The sequence below is a fragment of the Bactrocera neohumeralis genome, chromosome 6 (genome assembly GCF_024586455.1).
Source record: "Bactrocera neohumeralis isolate Rockhampton chromosome 6, APGP_CSIRO_Bneo_wtdbg2-racon-allhic-juicebox.fasta_v2, whole genome shotgun sequence".
Lineage (NCBI taxonomy): Eukaryota > Metazoa > Arthropoda > Insecta > Diptera > Tephritidae > Bactrocera > Bactrocera neohumeralis.
In genome coordinates, this window is record NC_065923.1 from 46,397,113 (window position 1) to 46,421,074 (window position 23,962).

At 37.6% G+C, this 23,962-nt stretch overlaps 1 protein-coding gene across 10 annotated transcripts in view; it reads left to right on the forward strand.

The window, feature by feature from the left end:
- Positions 1-443: 443 nt before the first annotated feature.
- Positions 444-23,962, forward strand: part of LOC126761442 (carbonic anhydrase) — a 31,423-nt gene continuing 7,904 nt past the window's right edge. The window contains exons 1-5 of one of the 10 annotated variants that reach the window (XM_050477590.1): positions 462-610; positions 1,532-1,825; positions 21,022-21,069; positions 22,471-22,883; positions 22,959-23,186. In XM_050477590.1, the coding sequence (XP_050333547.1) occupies positions 1,771-1,825; positions 21,022-21,069; positions 22,471-22,883; positions 22,959-23,186 (744 nt within the window). In that variant the 5' untranslated portion in view covers positions 462-610; positions 1,532-1,770. The other 9 variants (XM_050477583.1, XM_050477585.1, XM_050477584.1 and 6 more) reach the window with 9 other exon arrangements.

Sequence of the window (23,962 nt, forward strand, 5' to 3'; positions counted from 1 at the left end):
GATGTATCATCTTAGGATGACTCATAAATATGTGCAGAGTTCTCTGAAACCTCTTTCAAAACATATATCACTGTCATACCGAACGAAGCAATAGCACATAAGTGCACTCACACCTTATTTTGACCTTAAGTAACTCTTTAAGACTTTCCTGCTAGTACCACGAAGCATATGGCTACATACCTACGCACATGCGGTGCGCATAAAGGTAATCTACATATGTTTCTATGCATCATCGGGCACCGCCATCGATAAACCATCAGTTTCACAAGTTCATCAACGCCTTCCGAAGTTTACTATTGTCGAACATGTCGTTGTTGTTATGCTTTCGTTTCATTTTTTGTTGCTATTGCTTACTTGTTTTTTAGAGTTTGAACGTTTTCGCTGGTGTGCTTGTGTGTGTTCGAGTGCTGTTTTGTGCACCAGCTTACGCTAACTCAAGCTGGTCGCGCGCCTAACCATTTCAGTTCACTATTGAAGCGCGCGTCTTAGTGAACAGTTCGTGGCCAGCTACAACGGCTAGCTTGGGCAATAAACATTTTTGTGGCACACAAAGTTCAAATTAGGCGAAAAAAAGAAATTTTTCAAATTTCAACATACCTGATTTCGAGTTGTAAGCGCAAAGAAATTGTTAAGTGACTGCCTAGTCAAGTATAAAAAAGATTGCGCAATAATTTAAACGCGGCTTAAATATAGCTGTTTGTGATTTAAAACTATTTTCTAATAACTAAAAATAAAAAAAATTAACACTAATAATAATGAATTGAATATTTACGCACAAAAATATAGTTATATAATAAAAATTAGAAAAAAATGTGTTGAAATCAGTAAACGTAAAAATGACTTTAATCAACGGAAAATTGTGTGAAATCTTCCTATTAACTCAATGATTTAAGCCGTGCTGTGTTTTGTTGACATTTATTGTTGTTGTGGTTGGGATCAATCAGTGTCAGGCAAACAGACAGAGTCAATAATATAAAAATTGTCCAATTGTGAGCGCTGCCATAATAGCAAATCCAAATAACGGCATTTATAGGCAGCAAAACAGCGCCAACGGCAGCAAGCAAACACTTTACACACATACAAACGCATTTACATATCTATAAATGTAAACGCAAAATTGAAAAATCGAAAGCACATAAAATTGTTAGCCAATGCGCCACTCATTAACGTTAAAGGAGTCTGTCTGAACGGCATATTTTCCCTTAGCCCTTGTAGACAACTCAGCTATTGTTGTGTGCGAAAAAAAATTAACATACAAGTCTGTCGCAATTCAGTTGCACAGTCGGTGTGGGTTTTGGTTGCAGAGCTTACCTGTAAATCCGACGTACGTCCGTCCGTCCATCCGTTGCTGGCTGCCTGTTTGTCGTCTTGTCTGGCTGAGCTCCTTAGCTTTCACGCGGCGCGAGATTTTGAAGTCTGCGTTTGTTTGCCTACCCGGACGCTACTCTATTTTGTGTGCGTATGTGTGTGTGTGTGTATACTTGGCAGTTATTTTTAAATACTCACAGCTGTGTTTATTGTCTTCTCGCAGTACAACAAAGTGTGTTAGAAGCCAACTTTAGGTTAAACAGACACGTCGCGGACGCATTGCAATCTCGGCAGCTGAACTACTAGTTTGTGTGCGCATTGTGTAAGTGAGTGACCGTCAAAACTCGGTGTCATTAAAACAAACAAACAAGCGGCAAAAGTCAAGCTAAATTACTTGTCTGGCAGTTGTGACCGCAAATCTTGCAGTTTCTGTTGAAAAATTTGTGTATTTCTTAGAAAAAAATGCAGACTTACAATTTAAATGCCGCGACGCTGCTCGCTTTAATTTGCTGTAATGGTAAGTTGAGAGAAAATCAAATCATTAAAATATATATCTGTGTGTACTGTGTTATTTTTAATTGCATATTGGATAATTGCGCTTGCAGAGGTTCGCTTAATGATCTTCATAGTTGGTAAAAAATGAGTTACAAATTCATTTACGACCAAAACCGGCGCAGATTAATGCATGAAGACATTTCCACCTCAGTACATCGTCTTCAAAATCCAACAGAAATAAACCAAGGAAGGCCAAGCAGACACGGTGTAGCAAAATGAAAGATTTTAGAAAGAGATTTATTGCTACTGTTCAGCAATATCGACTCTTGGTAATCTCAAAAACGCGCTGCGTGGCAATACTTGATGCTAGGCCTTAATTAAGTTAAATAATCACATAATTTTTTACGTTCTTTTTGTTGCTGAAAATTTGATTACTTTTGTTAGTAATTAAGGTCGCCATAATGTACGTAGGTCATGTTGTCCAGACCGCACTATTTTTTCAACATTTACCTCATGCGACGAATGGTCTTTTAAATTCATAATTGTCTCATCGTCGTATTTTCATTTTCTTAATTAATCATTTAATTGGTCGCCGCCAAAGTAGTGTATAGAAGGTGATTGACTGTTGACCTTTTGTACTGTAGTTTTCAGCTTTGGTTAATAAATTTTTTTTTGGGTTATGTTTATTTGTCTAACAACTATTGTCCCTCGAAACTATAAACTCACTATAGTATACAAACTGATCGATGAAAATCAAGTATTTATAAGGAAAAATTTTAAACCTTTTCGTTGCAGCTAAGCCGCTGATCGGTTAGATTTTCATATTTAGTTATATGGACATACATATAATGGTTTGTCAAAAAAGCCTTGCGGTATTTTTATTGAATTTTTTTTTATTGAAATTGAAATGAATATTTGATGACTCATGCCCAGCTCTTGACCGATGCTACGGCTGCTACTATGCCGGTCTCTTTCGACCAATTCAGCGATTTTATCGCAATTTTCGACGACAGGCCTTCCGGAGCGTGGCGCATCTTCGACCACCTCTACACCAGAACGAAAACGTTGAAACCATCGTTGTGCGGTGGAAATGGAAACTGTATCGGGTCCATAAACTGCACAAATTTTATTGGCGGCTTGAGATGCATTTTTGCCTTTATCGTAGTAGTACTGTAAAATATGCCGTATTTTCTCTTTATTTTGCTCCATGTTTGCGACGCCATAACTCACGAACGACTTAAAAGAAACGACAATCAATCAAACACATGTTAGCGCGTGAAATGAGCTTTCCAAAAAGGTATAGCATGACCCGATGCGACGAATAAAACTAGAACTACGCGCTTTCAGCGCCAACTAGCGAAAATACCGCAAGACTTTTTTGACAACCTAAATATTTATGGATCTCGCTAGCGAGATTCTTTTGACCTAGTTTAGAACGTATGAGATCTGCTGAACTACTTGCACTTAGCACATATCATCCTGCTACAATTGTAAGAGTTCTTACTGGACATTGTCAATTGGCCAAAATCCAGTCGTACACAAAATGTCAAAGTTGTATGAAAGAAGGTAAGGTAGAAGATCCACGCACTTTCTGCTCCAGTTCAGCTATTGTAAAACATCTCGGCAGTCATAACATACCTTTGGCGAACCAAGAGAGATAGTCGAAACTGGCATAAGCCGCCTCAACGAATTTGTGATATATGCTCAAAGCGAATCTGGCGGTTTAGAAGGTCTTTGTGATCAAAAGCAGTTCTAGTTACCAAAACATGCTGGCTAAAAGCTGTCTAAATGAATCTAAAAATCTAACCTACTTATAGGACATACAGTTTCTATAAGAAATTCACCTATGAAGAGTATTATAGATATAGTATAACCGAAGTTAACGTTTTTTTCTTGTTTTTCATTATTAAATGTTGCCAAAGTTTTCCGTTGCCTTGAAAGCATAATTATTATGTAAATAATAACGCCGCAACCAGGACAACTATATCAACTTGAAATTTTTTATACCCTTGAATTCGCCCTTAGCAGCCATATTTGATTTCAGGTAGACTATTTGCCTCGGTACGTTTAGTTCAGTAATTTCGTCTTATTTTATTTCACGCAATTAAAAAGTTGTGGAAAGGTATCAAATGATCTCTTTGATATAGATAAGTTACTCGCTTATCTTTTGTTCCCATTATTTAATAGGAATAGTGATACTTAGGTATGATTAGGAAGAACTTCTGTGTTCGAACTTATAACTTAGCAAAACGCTTAGCAGCTTCTCGCCAGTTCGGTGGGATGTTTGAAGGTATGCGCTCACAAGGGTTTCAGCCTTGACCTACTAAACGCGGAACAGTCAAGAAGGAAGTGTTGTTTCCAAATAATCTTCTTCCATATAGCTTCAGCAGGTGGCATCTGGTAAGTTTCCCAGCCTTACAGCATGGACGTCAATAGGGGCCTGTTAAAACCCCCACGACTAGGAGAGGGTAGCCTTACTGAGAACAAATACATCACTAGATCTCTTCCGATCGGTCTTGGACCAAAAGGATTTTGCGGCCAGAAATCTAGTAGTAGAACACAAGAGGATACGGGAACACCGACCCGCTCCCATTCAACTGATAGCGGTAGTATTATTCGGTATGTAGTCAAAGTGTGTGAGGATTTCCGACTGTTTAAACACGTGTTCTTTTAGAAACCCAGATTCTCTGAGTCTGATAGCAACATTCGCAGCCATACACGTCTACGACTACAATGTGCAAGATGGCGTTTAGTGCCATGGTTGGAGTGGACCTCAGTGCCTGAACGCTCTCAAGCTTCTTTCCAAGAACAGTCTTTTCTAGAGCCTTCCACAACAAAAATATTCCATAGAACATAATGGGTTTGACTATGGTGTCGTAGAACCAGAGGACCACTTTCGGTGAGAGGCTCTACCTTTTTTTGCTCTCTCTTCGATATTCGGCTTCCAAGAAGGCTTTCTATCCAGGATGAGCCTTAGATATTTCACTGTATTCGCCGGTTGTAGACAGATGTCTCCCATTTGGCAGCGGTGCCATCGAGATGTTGTATCTTCTAGTAAATAAAACCATCTCGGTTTTATTGGGGATGATGGCGAAACCACTTCCGCCTGCCGAATCTGTTATGTCAAATCGTACACGGTACACAGGAATTTTCCTTTGACCGTAAGTGCTACATCGTCTGCCTAGGCAATCACCCAACAGCCATGATCCACAAGTTTTTTAAGCAGATAGTTAACGACCAAGATCCATAGCAGAGGAGAGAGAACACCACATTCTAGGGTTCTCCTTCTGACATTTCGTTGAGCATGTGCGTTGCCCTATTCCGTATCAATCACATGTCCAACAGAAGACTGAAAATGAGAATCCCCCAAAGGACGTATAGTACATCTTTAGCATTCCTTAGAGGTATGTGATGGTGCTTCTTTAGCATTATCTTGTATCTTTAAGTATCTGTATTCGACCGGCTTTACCATGCTTAAAAGAGATTAAAAAGATTCTTTGAGTCCTGGATATTATCAACTCAAATTTCAAAATTTTTTGAAAATATGATTTTGTAGCGGCAGACGACTCTAGGCTTACGATAACCTCGTAGAAAGGCTAATATAAAATTCCGTGCAAAATTTTATAGCTGAAAAAGGAAACTATAAAATTGAACGTGCAACATTTTCATGCCACTTAATGTTACATAAGTATGTATGTACGTACACACATATTATATGAATATACATACATATATGCATAGAAACTGTATGCAAGCGCAAACCGACGTCAATAACCACCGACCAATGGTCCAGCTCACACGAAAGGTGGCACAACGCACAAAACTGCAACTCTTAGCTGAAGAAAGAAATATGTTTCGGCATTCGCTGCACGACACCAATTAACACGATGGCAGATACGCCGTTGCAGTCACAGTCGCATTGATGGTCACAGTGCGCGGTGCCAGTGACATGCAATGTTATTTCCATTTGCCAATTTTCAGCCTTTGCGATGGAAAGAGTGCCTACACATGGTTGTGAGTATGCAGTCCAAACGTATGAGTGTCTGTATGATGGTCAAATAATCCACTTTGATTGTGACAAAACTAGTCAGCAGTGTCTTTCTGGCCATCAGGATGCAGTCATCCAGACGGTTGGTCAATCTACGATTTGCAGTTAGCGCGAAATTCGCAATTAGATTCGCGCGAAATATACGAATATAACAACAACAAAAGCATGAGGTAAAAGCAAGTAATAAAAGACAGCGAAAGCAAAAGGTTACTACGGGCGATGGCTTGGTCTTTGGCTGCTCTGGGATGCGTGTTGAACAACAACAGTCGGTGTGGTGGTTAGCAATGTTAACGTGCTTTGAGTATGAGTATGCCTGAAACTAGCAAACAAAGCGCATTGTTCGGAGTTAAACTGTTTGGCATGAGTCGCTCTGCGCTGCGATAGTCAAACGATTTTAGCGTTTAGCGCCTTAATTTCGATTTTTTTGCTAAGACATGTATGGTTTGCACATTAAGGTGGAAAAGAATTGCAAATTTGTTTATGCTTTTACAGTAGTAATTACAAAAAAAATAATTACCGAAAAGTGCTTATTGTCAACAGTTTTTTCATTTAATATATGAATTCATTAATTATAACTTTTTAGCATATAAAGAGCAATATTTCCAAAATATTTTGGGAAGTTTTCATAAAACTCTATTAGAAATTCAGCCATTGGCATCTGGTTTCCGGAGGCACCCAAAAAGGTCTACTCGATGTGGTCAGCATAAGAGACGAAGTAGTCATCTAAATTAAAATCAAATTTCAGCGGGCAATAGATGAGTATAGATCACGATTAATGGAAGTATTGGAAAAAAATAAGTTTTTAGGAATGTTGCAAACAAGACAGTATGAGTTTATTGCCTTGCCTTGAAAAAATCAGTTGTAATCGAAAAAAAATATATTCGATATCCTCTTCCTCTGCTTCCCTCGGAGGGTACTGCGTCGAATACTCTTAGAGCTGGAGTGTATTCATCCATTCGGACGACATTACTTCGTCAGTGTAGCCATTGTCTCTTAATTCTTGTTAATGTCGTCGCATATCTCATACAGCTCATCGTTCCATCGACCGCCGTATTCGCCGTTGTCAATGCCCAAAGGACCATAAATCTTACTCCGCAGAACCTTTCTCTCGAAAACTCTTAACGCTAACTCATGAGATGTTGTCATCGTCCATGCCTCTGTACCATACAGCAGGATGATGAGTGACTTGTAGAATTTGCTCTTTGTTCGTCGACTTCTCAATTGCTTACCTGCTGGCAAGAGTTATTCTGCATTGGATTTCGAGACTGACGTTATTGTTGGTGTTAATGCTGGTTCCTAAATAGAAGAAATTATCTACGACTTCGAAGTTATGACTGTCTAAATTGTCCCATTTGCTTCGCTTCTTTGGAGGATGGAAAAAAGTTCTCTGAACGCAATTTACTTGGGAGTGGTCAGAAACGAATCTTTTACATATGGCTCAACGGCTTCCGGTCCGGTCTTAGACCAAGTATCCTCTGGGTAGCCGAAAAACATCGGTTTAAAGGCGAGCTAAAGTGAGAAGGCGAATCGTCCCCCAAGGGTTGTGCGGTGGCTTTGGAACCCACTACGTAAAAAAACACACGCAATGAAAAAGACACAACAGCCTTAGAAATCGTGACCACCGACTTTAAAAACGATGAAAACACGATCAAAAGTTGAAGTAGCCGACCGATTGCCTTGAAACTTTGAGAAAATAATTTAGACATATAACAGTTAAAAACAAAAATTAATTTTTTGAAATTTGAAAACCCACGTAACCCCTTGAGTTCAACATTTCAGGCGATTCCAAAAGAAAGAATTGATGAAATTTTCACGCCTTGATCGATTCGATTGCTGCTCAATTGTTGAAACCGCCGCTCAATTGGTGAATACCGGTACGATGAAAATCAAGCCTTTTTACCAAAAAACGCTTTTATTTGACAAATTAACATATACATAACTTAAACTACCGTTAAAACTGGCCGATCAAAATCAAGTAAAGATCGTCATAAACGACCTTTTAAGTAACCTTAATTATATTTGGAGTTCTTTTTAACAAATAACGTGACAGTAAAGGAGTAGCAAATCCGTTTTCTATTAGATGCAAACCGTTGGGCGGTTGCGACTGTAAAGGCTTAGACTTTGTTTTATATATGCATAGTTGCTATGTCCCGGTGAAGGTTATTATAGCTTAACGATTTTTCTTGCTTCCTTTTGTTATGAGCAAAATTTTTAGTTCCATCTGCGTTTTGGTGGCAGTTACAAGACAGTCCGTTTTAGTTATGCTGAGGGCATAAGAGCATAATGAAGAGTCTTCATTAGCAACTTCCTTGAACTAGTCTAAATACTTTTCTGCAGGTCTGCAAAGTAGGCCTAGATGGTGGCCGTAACTTCCTCTTTCGACTCAGATTTCTGCCCTTTTAAGTTTCACAAATAGAAGTCAAAGAAGTCGCTCAGTACTAAATCCGGCGAAAGTGTGAATGGGTACGTTGCAACGGTGATCAACAAATATAACGTTTTTTTTGCAATCGGGCCAATCGATCATACCTTGTGGATCCCCAAAAATAATGGTCTTCACCTTTACGTTCAATAGGACAGTATTCTTCAGAACAGATGTCGTGGATGAAGTCCGTTTGGACTGTACTTTGGTCTATAGTGTACAGGAGTGGATTTATGTTTCACCAACAGTTACAAAACGAACTTTTCGATTGCGCTTAAGCAGTTTCGAACATTGATTTTAAGTTATCTCAAGGCTTTGCTTTTTGTATTAATATACCGATCTGACCTCTTTAGATATCTACTATCTTAGCTATCACGCGCACTTTGAATCAGCACCAATAAGAAATCGTAGCCTGTTGTCATGTTATCCTCCGGGGTAACCATTTTCGTAGTGTCTGGTTGTAGCGACCAACGAGCGACCACTTAAAACTCGTTTAATCAATGTGCGACCGCCCGCTCCCACGCGTGATCTACTAGAAGACGGTCAGAATCTCGAATCTATTTCGGCTAAAATTTTAACAAGAGCCATTTACAGAAAGGTACTCCACGATGTACTATTCTTGGACTAAAGTAATACTGTATAACCGTAAAATGTCTTGATACAGTGATTACTAAAAATTTTTTTCAAAACGACGCTACAAAAGTAGACTGATACGGACAGCAAACGACGCCATATTTTTTCACACTCTTTTGAGCTTTCTCTTCAGTAAGAAAGATATACGATCCAACAACAAGTCGAAATTATTAAAATTTACTACTAAAACTCTGAGTCAGTGGTCACAACTTTAAGAGCGCCACATCCAATTTATGGTCGTCATAATCGTCCTGTCAGATCAACAATTGAGCGTCTAGTGGAAAAATTTGAATCCACAGGCACAGTACAAAATGTTCCCGTGCCAGTGGGACAAAAAAGTGCCCATAATGTCGAGAATATTGCTGCCGCTAGTGCATCAATTAAAGAAGACCGACTGATTCGGGACTCACACATCGTTCTCAAGCGTTGGGTATCTCTCTGACGTCGTTGTGCCGAATTTTGCGAAAAGATCGTGGCCTACATCCTTACAAAATCGAATTGACGCAAGAACCGAAGTCGCTTGAGCATCAGAATCGTCGTACTTATGTTCGTGAAGTGGTCTGAGCAACAACTTGAAAATGATCTGGATTTTCAACGAAAAATCATCTTCAGGCTCATTTCTAGTTGAATGGCTTCGTCAACAAGCAAAGTATGCGTTTTGGCACGGTGGCGTCATTGGGCCGTACTTTTTCCGTTATGATCAAGACCGGCACGTTCAATGATAACCGTATATTTTTGGACCGAATTGGATGATGGTGATATGGACTTGGACAATATGTGGTTCCAATAGGACGGCGCCACAAGCCACAAAGCGAAAGTCACAATCGATTTATTGAAAACCAAGTTTAGTGAACGTGTTATCTCACGAAATGGCCTAGTCAATAGGCCACCTCGTTCGTGAGATTTGACGCCGTTAGACTATGTGGTGGCCATGCAAAAACAATCGAGTTCCATACGTAACGGCATCAAGTGTACTTTCATTGATATTCCAAACCGTTTTTGTTTTATTAAAAAAAAACCTAACTTTTGTAGCGCTCTTATTATTATTATCATTGGACCTTTCACTAATCACGTCACCAGAGGACCCTAAACGAAACCAACGCCATTAGAAAATACATATACGATTTAGAAAATATGTACTTATATCAAATCGACACTTGCAACGAGCAATTACAAATAACGGTAGACGTCAACTGTTTAACATAATTTTAAATATCCAAATAGTTACGTCGACATATATATAAATGTATGCATATTTATATCAAAATGTATACAAAAGCACAATGCTGTCAATATTCCCACTTCAAAAAAATCCCAACTCAGCAAAAAAGCATCGATGACGCTACACATCCGCTTTGCATTCCCCGCCAAACGTTTATTAATCAGCGGCATAACAATCAACTATTGTTACATTTAAATCTACGTACATACATACATATGTACATAAATATAATGCCGTGGTATTTAGTTGGAATTTGTTGATTTTCACACTTAAGTAAAAAATGAACAGCGAACAGCGCATGCTTTTTAACACACTCATTCGAGCCGATATGCTATATTTACGTATCTAGTTAATGAATCCACATATGTATGTACATACATACATACATATGTATGCGCCCAAGTATGACACAGTCAATTTATAGAAAAGATATTTAATTTTCTGCCAAACAAAACAAAAACACACAATCGGAAATAATGTAATCTACTACCTATAATTGATTGCTAACGAAGAGCTAATGAAAGTGTAAGTATGAAAATATTCCACAATTTCCGAAAATTTCTAGGCTGATAGATAACTTCTATAAAAAGTAAATATGTATATTCGTACATATTTACGCTGATGTAGTGACTCATAGACATCACAATGTGGCTATCGATAATTAAGAGACACACCTGGGTGACCGCCTAAAAGAGGATGATTATCCGGAATTTTGCCAGAGATAACTATTGCAGGAAATTTTTCATAAATAATAAAAATTTATCACTAAATAATAAAAGGGTTGTTAATCTACTTATGGGGTTTTAGCTATACCACGTCTAGCGATTGCTGTTGATTGTTTGTTGGAAAAATATAAATTTAACAAAATTACAGACTTTAAAAACGCTAAAATTACATTTTTCATTAAATCAGACGCTCATTGTACAGAGAAATAGTAAGAGTACACTTAATATTACTATAATACTATATATGTATACTATCATATTGACAGTTTGGTCGGTCGGAAGGAATTTGGAGTACACCACTCCTCGATAATTGAATAAAACTCTCAACATAAGCTTGATTTTTGACCAGCTTTGACATGGCTTTCTCGGTCAATTGATCGTCTCTTCCCGGCTCATAAGCATAAATAAATCCATGTTCCATAACATTTTGATAGTCGAAAACAATTGTTTCAAAGACATTAACGCGACGCTCTTTTTCCAAAAAATTTAGTGATTTAGTGATCCTTCTATTATTCCAACGATACCAGTAAGATGTCTGACTTTTAATCGTCGAGGATCAATTCCTTTATTTCATTGACTTGTTTATCATCAGTTAGTGACGGCCGTCCAAGATGTGGTTCATGGTCAACGCATTCTCGACCCTCTTTGAATAAATCTTATCAATCAAAAACACTTACTTGCGTCAAACAATTATCACCGAAGGCGTATTCCAACATTCTGAACGTTTCGTCATCATAGCCAATTTGAAAGGTGTAGTAATATACATATGTTATATATGTATGTATATACATATAAGAAATTATCGGTGGAGTCACTCCCTAATTTGTTTGAATGTAAGTATGTTATATGAGCCGCAGATGCCGACGATTGAAATTCGAAAGGATTTACATAAGAACTCTAATAAAAGTGTTAACAGGTCACTGTCTAATTGGCAGACATGTCCGCAAACTGAGAGCACCATACACTGACTATTATAGCAGCTGTCAGGAGATAAAAAAAGAGGAGACTATAAAACGTCTTCTATACGAATGCAAAACTTTCTATAGGAAAATGATAAGAACTATCGGTCGAGGTTTTCTTGACGATATTTCGGAGGTTGCACAGATAAAACTTTTATATTGATGAAGTTCACAGGAACACAAGGTGGTTTAAATAGAATTACAAGATTTTATTCTCGGTCGTTTTACAATTTTGCCTTCTAAAGACCAAGTTGCGTCGTTAGATCCACTCTACCTAGCTAACTAGCCCAGTATTCCGTTGCGATCATTAAAAAATAAAAAATCAGGTCCGAGAGATTTTGAAGAGCATCTGAATCATATACTCGTATATGCTCGGAAACTGTATGAGTTCACAATTTTCGTAATAATTTATTAGAATAGTTTAATTACATATATGTATATAGCTATACTTAGGCAGATGTTGAGGCATAAATTATTGATGATTTTTTATTTTTTCATTTCTCATTACGTGCACATTCCTTTTATTCATTAAAACTCTAGAGATCACTCGTAATTTAATAATTAAAAGCAAACTAACTAAATATACTACTTATTTCAGTTTATGAATGAAATTACTTATAATTACATTTAATTAATAAGTTAAACAAGTTAATGAAAGGAAATTTCAGTATTTATATTTATACGGAGCTGCAATGATCAAGCTTATTGATACCGAATATAATTTTGAACTGACAATGTGTAATAAATAAGAACTATTCTCGAGATTAACCTTTGCTCAGCCATCTAACTCGTTCTCTTTCCTTTGACCAAGAAAAACTATTCGTTAATTCCGGCCACTAAAAGTATTTCCGAAAATCCATCGACGATGAATGTTTCGACCATAAAATGATGGCGCTTGCCATCGGACTCATCACAGTATTTAATTATCAGTAAATAATGACAAGCAATTATACAAAGAAATAGGTCACGATTTTGTTATATTTCAGTAAATATTAAATTTTACACTTTCCCGACACATTTCGTGCTTTCACACCCCGATTTTTTAACAGGTAAGTGCCAGAACTTTAGCTAAATGTTTTCACGAGTCAATTATTGTTTATCTTAACCCAACAAACTTGCTCACGTGACTTGTATATACAAGGTCTGTCGCAAAAGAAACAGAACTTTTTAAATATAACTGTTTCTGGTGGCGTATGGTGAAACAAAAAGTTTGATCTCTTGTTGACATTTCGTAAAAATTTTAAGACAATTGGATAACTACAATCGATGTTATCGATCAAAAAGTGACAGCAGCTTTTGGTCATCGGTCGTAAAATGCATTTTGAACAAAGAGCAAATATTAAATTTTGTTTTAAACTTGGGAAAACGTTACTGAAACATTTCAAATGATGAAAAAGTTTATGGTGATCAGTGCCTATCCCGCAGTAATGTGCATGAGTGGTTTAAGCGATGCCAAAGAAGGCCGCGAGATCCTCTGTGACGATCAGAAGTCGGTCGTCCTCAGAAGTCAAAAATAAAGACAGTGCTGATTTGTTTTTACGATTCCGAGGGCATTGTACACCGAGAGTTCATCCCACCTGGCCAAACGATTAATGCTGTGTTTTACCTTGGTGTTATGAAGCGTGTTTTGTCACGCATTCGTCGTGCTCTACCACAATACCGTGGGGCAGGGTCTGGCGCCTGTTGCACGATAATTTCATGTCACGGTTTTTTTGACAAAAAACTCCATATAAACCATTAATCACTCACCCTACTCACCTGATCTGGCACCCTGTGATTTTTACCTATTTGGAAAACTGAAAGGCTATTGGTTTCAGGACATTTCAGCTATCCAAAAGGCGACGACCGATATTCTCAAGAGCATTCCGAAAAATGATCCTAAACACTCATTTGAAATGCTAGTTGACCGGGCTAAACGCTGTATCGAAGCACAAGGAAACTACTTTGAATAAAAAAATATAACTTTTGAAAAATATTAATTTTTTGTTTTGTTTTTTTAACAGTCCTGTTTCTTTTGCGACAGACCTTGTATATAGTTATCTATTTAAATATTTACATATTTGTACAAATGTGAATTGGTCACGCTAAGTTGTTATCTAGAGAACAGGTGGAAAAATAGTTTCTGTCATTAAAAGGTTTCTTCGGTATTTTTTACCGGCATGACATCGAAGTTTTAGTCTCTTGCCAATAATAGCCCCTCCGGACTGAGTAGGAAGCTCACTCATGCGTAAAAATAAAATGGAAAAAAGTTTCATGTAAAAGTACATATTTAAGGCAAGATGTAGCAAAGGATCAAAAAGACTTAGGTTGACTTGATATTTCGGAACTCTGAAGGGGTTACATGGGTTTCTTCGGAAAAACAGCCTTTTTTAAACAACTCTCATATAAAAAATTGTATCTCAAAGGTCTGTGTAAAATTTGTAATTGACGCTCTTCGCCTAGCTCCGAAACTATTACTTGGATCAACTTGAAAATTTAGGACAATATTCTACAGGTATTGTAGAATTTAAAAACACAATCAAAAAATTAGATTTTTTGAAACTCGTAAGCTCATGTAGACCTTAATAGACAAAACATATGTAAACCCCTACTCACTTCTATGTGAACCGACCCGTTTCAACAGTCCTTCACATTTGGCTATGAATTTTTTAACATTACTAATTGCCAATTAATTGGAGATATATTTTAGGGACTCCATTAGAATAAAGTTGATAATTGGGCTTTAATTTATGCATTATTATTAATTTTTTCCCAGCCGTTTATATTTTCTGCTTACAATGATTCGCGACAAGCTTCCTTTGTTGTATGACTTGTAGAGAGATTTTCTGGCATCGATGTACCGGTTTATTTCCATACCAGTCATTAATTAGATGGGTGTAGTTTAATTAAGATAATCACTAACATAGGATTCAATTAATATTTCAATTGAAAATTCACTGACAAACTGCAACACACCCTTTGCAGTTCAACTTTGTAACTACAACGGTTATCTAAAATTAAACCAATTTTGAGATACGAGAATATAAAATTTCATCTACGTAAGCCGGAAAGTGACGTATTTGTGCAAAATTTCCCACAATCCTTAAACAATTCATATTAAGATAATTCGACAAATCTGAAATCAAATTATAACTATTTCAGTTATAAATGCGGGAGCAGTTTGATAAGCCGGTAGTAAATCTTTAGATCTATAATGTCAGACAGTTAATCTAAGTTTACAAAAGCACATGCTTCGTTGATGACATCATTCTACAGCCAGCATATCTACTACTCTACAATATTTTCCTTTTGAAAATCATAGCAACACGGAGTTCACTTTATAAACCTATAAAAATATTCCATTTTATTCAGCAAATCCTGAAAGCCTTATGTCAAACTTATAGCTTAGAGGAACCCGAATATTATAGTGGCACGGGGTATTCAGTGACGGTCGTGAAATCATCGAAAACTTGCCGCATGTCAATGACGACAAAATCGAAAGAGTTAAAAAAACTGTACGGGAAAATCATCGTATTGGTGTCAAAGAGAAAGTAGCGGACGTTTACACCTCTTATGAATCGATTCAACTATTTTGGTTAATGTTTTGGACATGAAGTGTGTCACCTAGGCTCGTACCAAAAGACCTGAATCTTTTATAAAAATGGCATCGAGTAGATATTGCAAAAGAAATGGTTGACAACATTTTCTTAAGAGGGCCCTACATTCTCTAAACTCATCATTACTGCTGATGAGAAGTAGATCTTTGGATTACCGCGGTATGGTTGACCATTAATTCGTTCCAGAGGATCAAGCGGTCAATAAGAAATGCCCAATGATTTTTATTACGACTGTTCGCCGTTGCATTTTATCATGCTTGTGATTGACATTTAAGGTCTGAAGCCCATCGTCTACAAACTGATTGAATCCTATCAGTGTGGCTTTAGACCTGGAAAATTCGCTATCGATCAAATTTTCAACATGCACCAAATCTGGCAAAAGACCTGTGAAAGGAATATTGACACACATCACCTCTTTGTCGTTTTTTAAAGCCGCCTTCGACAGCACGAAGAGGAATTTCATCTACGCCGCTATGTTTGAACTTGGTATCCCCGCAAAGCTAATATGGCTCTGTAAGCTGACGTTGAGCAACACCAAAAGATTCGTCAGGATCGGAAAAGACCTCTCCGAGTCGTACCACGCGAGGTATAAGAAAAAGAGACTCCCTATCGTGTGACCTTTTCAATCTATTGCTGGAGAAAGTAATACTTGTACAAGCTGCAACGCTAAATGGAGAAGTCATAATTACTTTTAGAGTGTACAGCTGCTGGTGTACGCCAATGATGTTGATATCATCGGCCTCAACAACCGCGCTGTCAGTTTGACTGTCTCTAAATTGGTTAAAGAAGCGGAGCGTTTGGGTCTGGTAGGGAAAGAGCACAAGACGAAATGTCTCTTGTAATCAAACAAACAGTCATCATTTTAGAACCATTAACAACAATATCAGCCTTAAGATTCAACGTAGAATCACTCTTTGCACTGAATAGGCAAATGAAAAGAGAAGTCCTCTCTCTATGAACAAAGGCCAAACTATATAAACCCTCATTATTCCCGCCCTGCTATATGCTGAGGAGGCATGGACAATGTAGCAAGTTTATGGTATTTTTCGCATTGGCAATTGCGAATTCCGCAACCGATGGAACGATGAACTGTACGAGATATACGGCGATATTGACATTGCTCAGCGAATCAAAAGGCAGCGACTTCGCTGGCTAGGCTATATTGTCCGGATGGAAGAAAACAATCCAGCTTTGAAAGTTTTCGATCCAATATTCGCCGGTGGAAGCAGAAGAAGAGGAAAACCTGCACTCCGTTGGAAGGACCAGATGGAGAAGGACCTGGCCTCGCTTGGAATATTCAATTGGCGCCAAGTAGCGAAAAGAAGAAACGACTGGGGCGCTGTTGTTAATTCGGCTATAACTGTGTAAGCGGTGTCTACAACGCAGAATTTCATTTTTAGTTATTCATCTGCTATTAATCTATGATGTTTTGACAGTCTCTTATTTGAATTATCTTGATATATCGTTCAAATAAAGTGACCAAAATATTCGTTCTGACAACAGTCGAGTTAAATAAGGTCAACGATTTGTCGGTTTGGTTGATTCTATCCGGCTAAGAACCATCGCCTAAGCATCACTGTCATTTTGTGTCTCTCTTAAATATTATGAGAAGAGTTTTGAGAACCTTGACTATTTTTGGCATTGAATTATTACTTAGAATAATTCGCGGATAAAATCTGATACTACTTCGTCTAAAGATTCTAAGTCATATTCGTGAGTAGCCGGGTCAAATAGGTTTAAATAACTATCCGATCTGCGTGTCGGTGTGAATATAATTGCTCTAATTACATTAACTAACTGTACGGGCGCTGGAAATCAAACGAAAATTAAGTATGGTAAACTAAATCCGACAGACATGCGACAGCTTCTACGCTCATGCCATTGCCCGGCGGTGCTGATTTTTCAAAAGCTTAATCGGCACCATTACATTTCTAACGAATATCAAACAACTATACTATCACACTCACGATTTACATTTGTTTGTTTGTATTATGTAACTCACAGCTGTCAACAGCAGGCGGAAGCGCTTTAAATAGAAATTGAACGTTTCATGTAAACAGTACTATTAATAGCACGTATGATCTATTAACTTAAAACATATGTACATACAGTTAGTAAAAAAAGTAGGCACAAGCAATAATGGCTACAATTGGCGCTTACTCTTTGGTAGTCATTATAACAAAATTCTCTAATGGTTGAATTTAAAAAAACTTTAAGTCCAGTTGGAACCATTTTAGATAGTTGACCTTATGTGCGTTGAACTTTGAACTTAAGGGGGTATTCTACTCTAGAAGCATGAATTTCAGGTAATTTTTAAAGTGTCGTAAAAAAAAGACAATTAATATTTTTACTATCAATTTTTTATGGTGTTTTTATTGATATCTTAAGAATACAGAAAAAAAATTTTACAAAAAAATATTAAAAATTAAAATAATTAGAGGGGGGAGAGATAGGTGTAAAAAAAATGGCGCATCTTGGTGACATTGATCCTGACTCTCCTGGTGGTCTGAAAAAAAAAATCAAAAGAAATTCTTAATCAGTAAGGATGCTGTTATAATCCCTACCTCAGGGAACACGAAAAAAAAATTTTTTTGAAAAATGGCGACTGCCTGAAAATAAAAATCATTTTTTACGCTTTTTTTTTGAAATTCCTGAATTTTTTTAAAATATTAAAAACAAAAATTTTGACACGATGCTTATAGGAACGATAAAGGATTATATAAAAAAGGTTCCCACAAAATTTCAAGTAAATCGGTTGTATAGAACATGAGATAATGCCGGTACCGTGTGGAAATAATTAGTTCCGAGAAAAACGCGTTTAAAAAATTCGATAAGGCCGAACCGGGCTAGGTAATGCGTCACTAAAGTAACTGTAGCTCTTAAAATAATTTTAATTTTTAAAAATCCTTTGGAGGATATGTTCTAAAGGGTCTAAACTTTAAATATATGAAAAAAAAATCGAGTTTTTCAAAATTCTAGAGTAGAATACCCCCTTAATTTAAATCAAGTAATAAACCTTTTTTCGAAAAGCTGTCACTTCTCGGTAAGTTATGGAAAATTTCCGAGCGTAAATTTGTCATAAAAAAATCTCAAAACATCCGAAAATTGTTCAGAACCGGTTATTATCTTATGGTTATCAAAACTTTTCTGACAATATCTGAGACAAGAATGATCGAGGTAAGCTACGAAATCAGGATAGAAGTGAACGTCTCTCATTTAAAGTTCTCTCTTTCCTTAAAAGATGGGTAGAGACCTTTTAATTCATAACGGATACCAAGCCATTCCCCACGTTAACTATCACCCGTTATGTTATAAACGAAAGGAGCTATAAAATTTTCAAAGTAATTGTAAAAAAATTTTATGTATTGACTATTATGTAGTCCTGTCCAATATTTTCACAGTCAAATTCTTCTTTATTGGCGCATACACACTGTTTTAGCCGAGTTGACAACAGCGCGCCAGACGTTTTTTCTTTTCACTATTTGGCATCAATTTGAGATATCGAGTGCCGACGGGTCTGTCGATATCTGCAACGAAGTAGAGGTCAGGCGGGTACTGCGTCGAATAATTTCAGAGCTGGAACGTTTTCATCCTTTCAGACGGCATGACCTAGCCAGCGGAGCAGCTGTCTCTTAATTCGCTGAACTATGTCAATTTCGTCGTATAACTCGTACAGCTCATCGTTCCAACGAATGTAATATTTGCCGTTGCCAAAGCGCATCGATGACTGTTTGTTTGATGACAAGAGATATTTCGTCTTGTCCTCACTTACAACCAGACCCATAAACTACGCTCCTTTTACAGCCTGCAGAACTATGCTTTCCACTACCTTAAAGCTTTCATGGAAGCCAACTGTTAAGTAGAGAATAAGGAACACATAGGTTTCTTTATTACATATTGCTGTGGAGGAGCTATAGGGAAAAGGTAGGGACTATCACCAAAAGTGGTGCTTTGACTTTACGAAACCGTAGTCAATCAAATAATATTCTATAGTATATGTATTAGTCTGGTGGAGGGCACTCGAAAAGGCTACACTTGCTAAAAAGCTTAAACATATACAAGGATCAGCTATCATCGGCATTTTCGGTGCATTACAGACTACGCCAACAATAAATGCCATTTTAAGCATAGCAGCCGTGAGCATTGCCTGATGGTGTACATATAGCGCCGAAGGCTTCTCTATTGCTCAGGCCCGGAAAAGGACACGTCGAAATTCTCTCCTCCGTGAACTGCATTTCTGAAAACTTGGATCATTGTGTGGCAGAGGCTACTCCGTCGATGGGTAGAAGTCGCTTTAGAAGAGCCACAGTGAACCTTTTCAGTGGATTGAAGCTACGAAGGAAGGTTGGAGAGGGAATTTTCTGTAAAGAACTCTTCGTCAATCCTAACTTTAGGCTACCAGACCACTGTAGTGTTTTTCAAGCAGATGTGGCTGCTATCAAGGTGTCAGTAGACGTACTTCTATGAAGTGCTGCCTCTTTCAGGGAGGTGTGCTGAGCTCGTTAACTGTGCGCTCAAAGCTAGTCGGCACTAGAAATAGCATCAAGCTACTTCAGCAACAGCCTCGTTTAGGTGCTGACCAGCTCCAGTGGCACTGTAAAATCCTTCTGGTCTAGAGTAGAACGCATGAAATCTACTGATCTACTTGCCCTGAGCAATGTTCATCTTGCCGCAATCGTAGGAGTTCTTACTGAACACTGTCCAATAGGCGTTCACAAGGAAAATTAAAAGTCTTATCAAAGTTGTATAGAGGAAGGCGACGTGGAAATATCCAAGAGCTTTCTCCTCCATTATCCAGCCTTTACTGAGGCTGAAATATTTCGGTAATCTTACCTTCGGCGAAACAAAAGACATAGTCGAAACTTTTGTTTTGCGAAATTGAAAGTCCATCCGTATTCATAGGTTCGAGGTTTATCATGAGCCCCAACTTTATGCAGAGTGGTTTTTGAAACACATATTTAAGCCCATATTTGTAAGACAGTAAGTATAGGCACGACTTTTCGACGTGGATTTCTTTGAAGGTCAAGGTAATTAACTCTATACCAAATCCTATTGATTTTCAACTGATCCATTAGAAATCTCTCCTACGTAGAAAATACTAAAAGAAGAAGAACCAAACTCTTAGGAAAAAAGATAATCGAATATTTATTTATTTTTTTTTATCATATCTCAAATATTTTGTACCCATATGACTTTCGAAAATCTAATTTTAAAGATAGCAAGGTAAACAAGCTATGCACTACAATGAGATTTTTTGGATATTTTTGGAAAGGAATCTCGCAAATTTAATTCAGTTTATATAATAAACAAATCAACTTTATGATGAGAAGAACATGTGACCTAAAAATAGAATCAATAGCAAATAATTGAATTTAACACTGAGTTCCAAATTTAACACTTTCATGGCGCAAGCTATTTGCAGTCACCACATCATACAATTAATTGAGCTTGCAATTCACGAACAACTTAATCAAAACATCGTCGAATGTCTGCAAGCGTAATAAATTATCACTCTCTCAATAATAACGGCAAATAAAATTTCAAATTAAATGCGTAGACTTTCTTATTTAACTAAAAAATACTCACATCTCGTGGTCTCTCTACTTTTTTTTACAGTTTTTGGTGTGACGTTTGCCAACGATTTCGCCTACAATGGAGCAATGGGTAAGTCAAGCAACTAAATTCCACACTCTTCAGATATGTATGCGAGACAGTTAATAACGATTATGAATTCCAAGTTCTCTAGCTGATTGATAAGAAAAGAGTGAGCTTTAAAAGTTTTACTTCATCTCCTTTTTAAGTTCATAGATTCAGCTCTTAAGTTATAAGGTTTGTCCGGAAAGTAAAAGGACTGAGTCGATTTAAAAAATTATTGAACCATTCGTTACAATTCTTTAAAAACTCTCAAAATAGGCTTCTTCTGTGTCGATGCAGCGTTGCCAGCGCGATTTCCAAGCATTGAAGGCGTCACCGAAGACATTCTCCGGAAATGCCTTGAGAGCCGAGGTGCTTACTGCTTGGATCCCCTCTGTCGTCTCAAAATGCTTGCCTTTCATCGGCCTTTTCAGGCAAGGAAACAAAAAAAGTCCGGTGGGGCCACATCAGGGCTGTAGGGCGGCTGCGGAAGTGTTAGGATGCCTTGGTTAGGTAGCTGTTCACAAGAAAGGCGGTGTGAGCCGGAGCGTTGTCGCATGTTCAAGTGCTCCGTCACAATGTCATGAACTACAGATTTTGATAAATTTAACATCTGGGCAAATAAACGAATACTTAGAAGACGAACTGAGTTCAAAACTTTGCGCACACGTGTCACATTGTCGGTGTTTGTCGAAGTCGCAGGTCTCCCAGCACGGTCTTCATCAGCGATCTCTTCCCGGCCCTTCAAAAAGGCCTGGTGCCACCGAAACACACCACTTCTTGCTAAAGCTGGATTCTGGATCATGTCAAACGTCTCTGTCGCAGATTTACCGAGTTTCATAAAGAATTCAATCGCGAACCTCTGCTGTAACGAACGCTGCATTGGACTTACGAAGATAATGAAAGCAGCGTATGGCAACAAATTATAATTAAAGTTAAGATTCGTATTTATATCCGACCATGGACGATCCCTCAACAGCAGTTCGCTAAACTGTTTGAAGATTTTTTGTGTGTGTGGAAAAGCTGCAACATAAATGTAGAACTTCGGGAGCTAAGTCGGCACTTTATGTAACCACAGCTTCTTGTCTGACGTAACTTTACTACTGGTCCTTCGCGTATCCTCGGATATAATTCCTCTTGGCATTATACGCACGGAAATGGAAAGATTAATGTAAAGAGTACTCAAGACATGATATCTTTCTTCTCTAAAAATCAGATAGCATCCAACAATTTCGTTCAACTCCGAAAGGAAGTCTCAAGCTCTCCAGTAGGGATGCGAAAATGGAAAAGCTTTGTTGGAAATACTTGACTGCTATTAATTGCACAAAAATAAAGAGAGAAGTGACCTAAACTTATTTAGAAGAAGTGTTATTTTATTATCACTAATGTAAAAATTCTTATTTAGTTAAACAATTTGTAATTTCTTTATAGGACCCGATCATTGGGGTGAACAGTTCAGTACGTGCAGTGGCAAGCATCAAAGTCCGATCAACATTGATTCGGTCAATGTGATCAGACGAACTTATCAGCTACTAATTACTGAAAATTTTAGTACGCAGCCAATTAGCGCTGAAATATTAAACAACGGCCATACAGTGGTCGTACGTCTTGAGTACGCCGATAAACGTCCAACCGTGTCGGGTGGTCCACTAGTGGGTGAATTTGTTTTCGAACAGTTACATTTTCACTGGGGCGATAATGATACATTCGGCAGTGAGGATCGCATCAACAATGTCTCTTTTCCAGCTGAGTTGCATATGGTTTTCAGGAATACCAAGTATCCCACTTTCGAAGAAGCGGCGGCGAAGAGTAACGGTGTGGCTGTTTTGGCGTATTTCTATAAGGTTCATCATTCGATTTGTTCATCAATTTTCAGTTTCATTTTAATGCTTTTTTTCATATTTATTGCGCTTTTTTAGATATCAAGAACAGATAAGGATACATATGATGAGTTCACGGAGCTGTTAGAACATGTAGTCAAACCAGGCACGGTTGCTAAGTTCAGTAATCCACCATTACTTTGGAATTTCAGTCACATTGGAATTGACGAGTATTATACGTATATAGGATCGTTGACTACACCCCCTTGTAGTGAGGATGTGACTTGGATTGATTTTAAAGAGCCAGTATATATCTCTGCAAATCAGGTCAGACACTCATGGCATTCAGTATTTGCAAAATATATGTAACTTAGCATTACATGTCCAAATGTTTCAATAGCACTGCCTTTTGTTACTGTCTTTGTTTAGAAATAGTGAGTTCATACAAACGAGGTTAGATATTTTTATAAAGGACAAATGTACACGTCTGTAAAAAAAGTGTTACGCCACTTCAACTATGTGTCCAATTAGTCCTCACTCTTTATGCAAGCTCAGTGAGAAATAGAGAAAACCTTAAAAGTTTTGGCAGAATAGTTAACTGTACTAGTCTGTTCAACTTCCTTCTAAACGTAATATACATTGCGACAAGGAACCCGGAATTTGTAAATAAAATATTTTGTCGTCTTCAAGCTAATCCCCACCAGTTGTAATACACTTATACCAACAATTTTTCCAATCCTAGAAACACTTTTCATAATCCCGTTTTTGGATGACCTTCAGCTCCTTCAGTGAATTTTGTTTTATCTTATCGATCGACTGAAAACTGGTTCCACGAAGCGGCAATTTCAGTTTGGGGAACAAGAAAAAATCAACGGAGGCAAATCTGGTGAATACGGTGGTTGATCGGTTGTTTTAATTGCATTTTTAGCTTTCAATTCAGTTACAATCGTGGCTCGATGTCATGATGCATTATTATCGTATAATATCTATAAATTATTCTTCCACAATTCCGGCCGCTTTCGACGGATTTCCCCACGCAAACCTCTCAATATGGCCATATAGAAAATTCATGATGCACCAAATCACGAAAATCAGAAAAACAA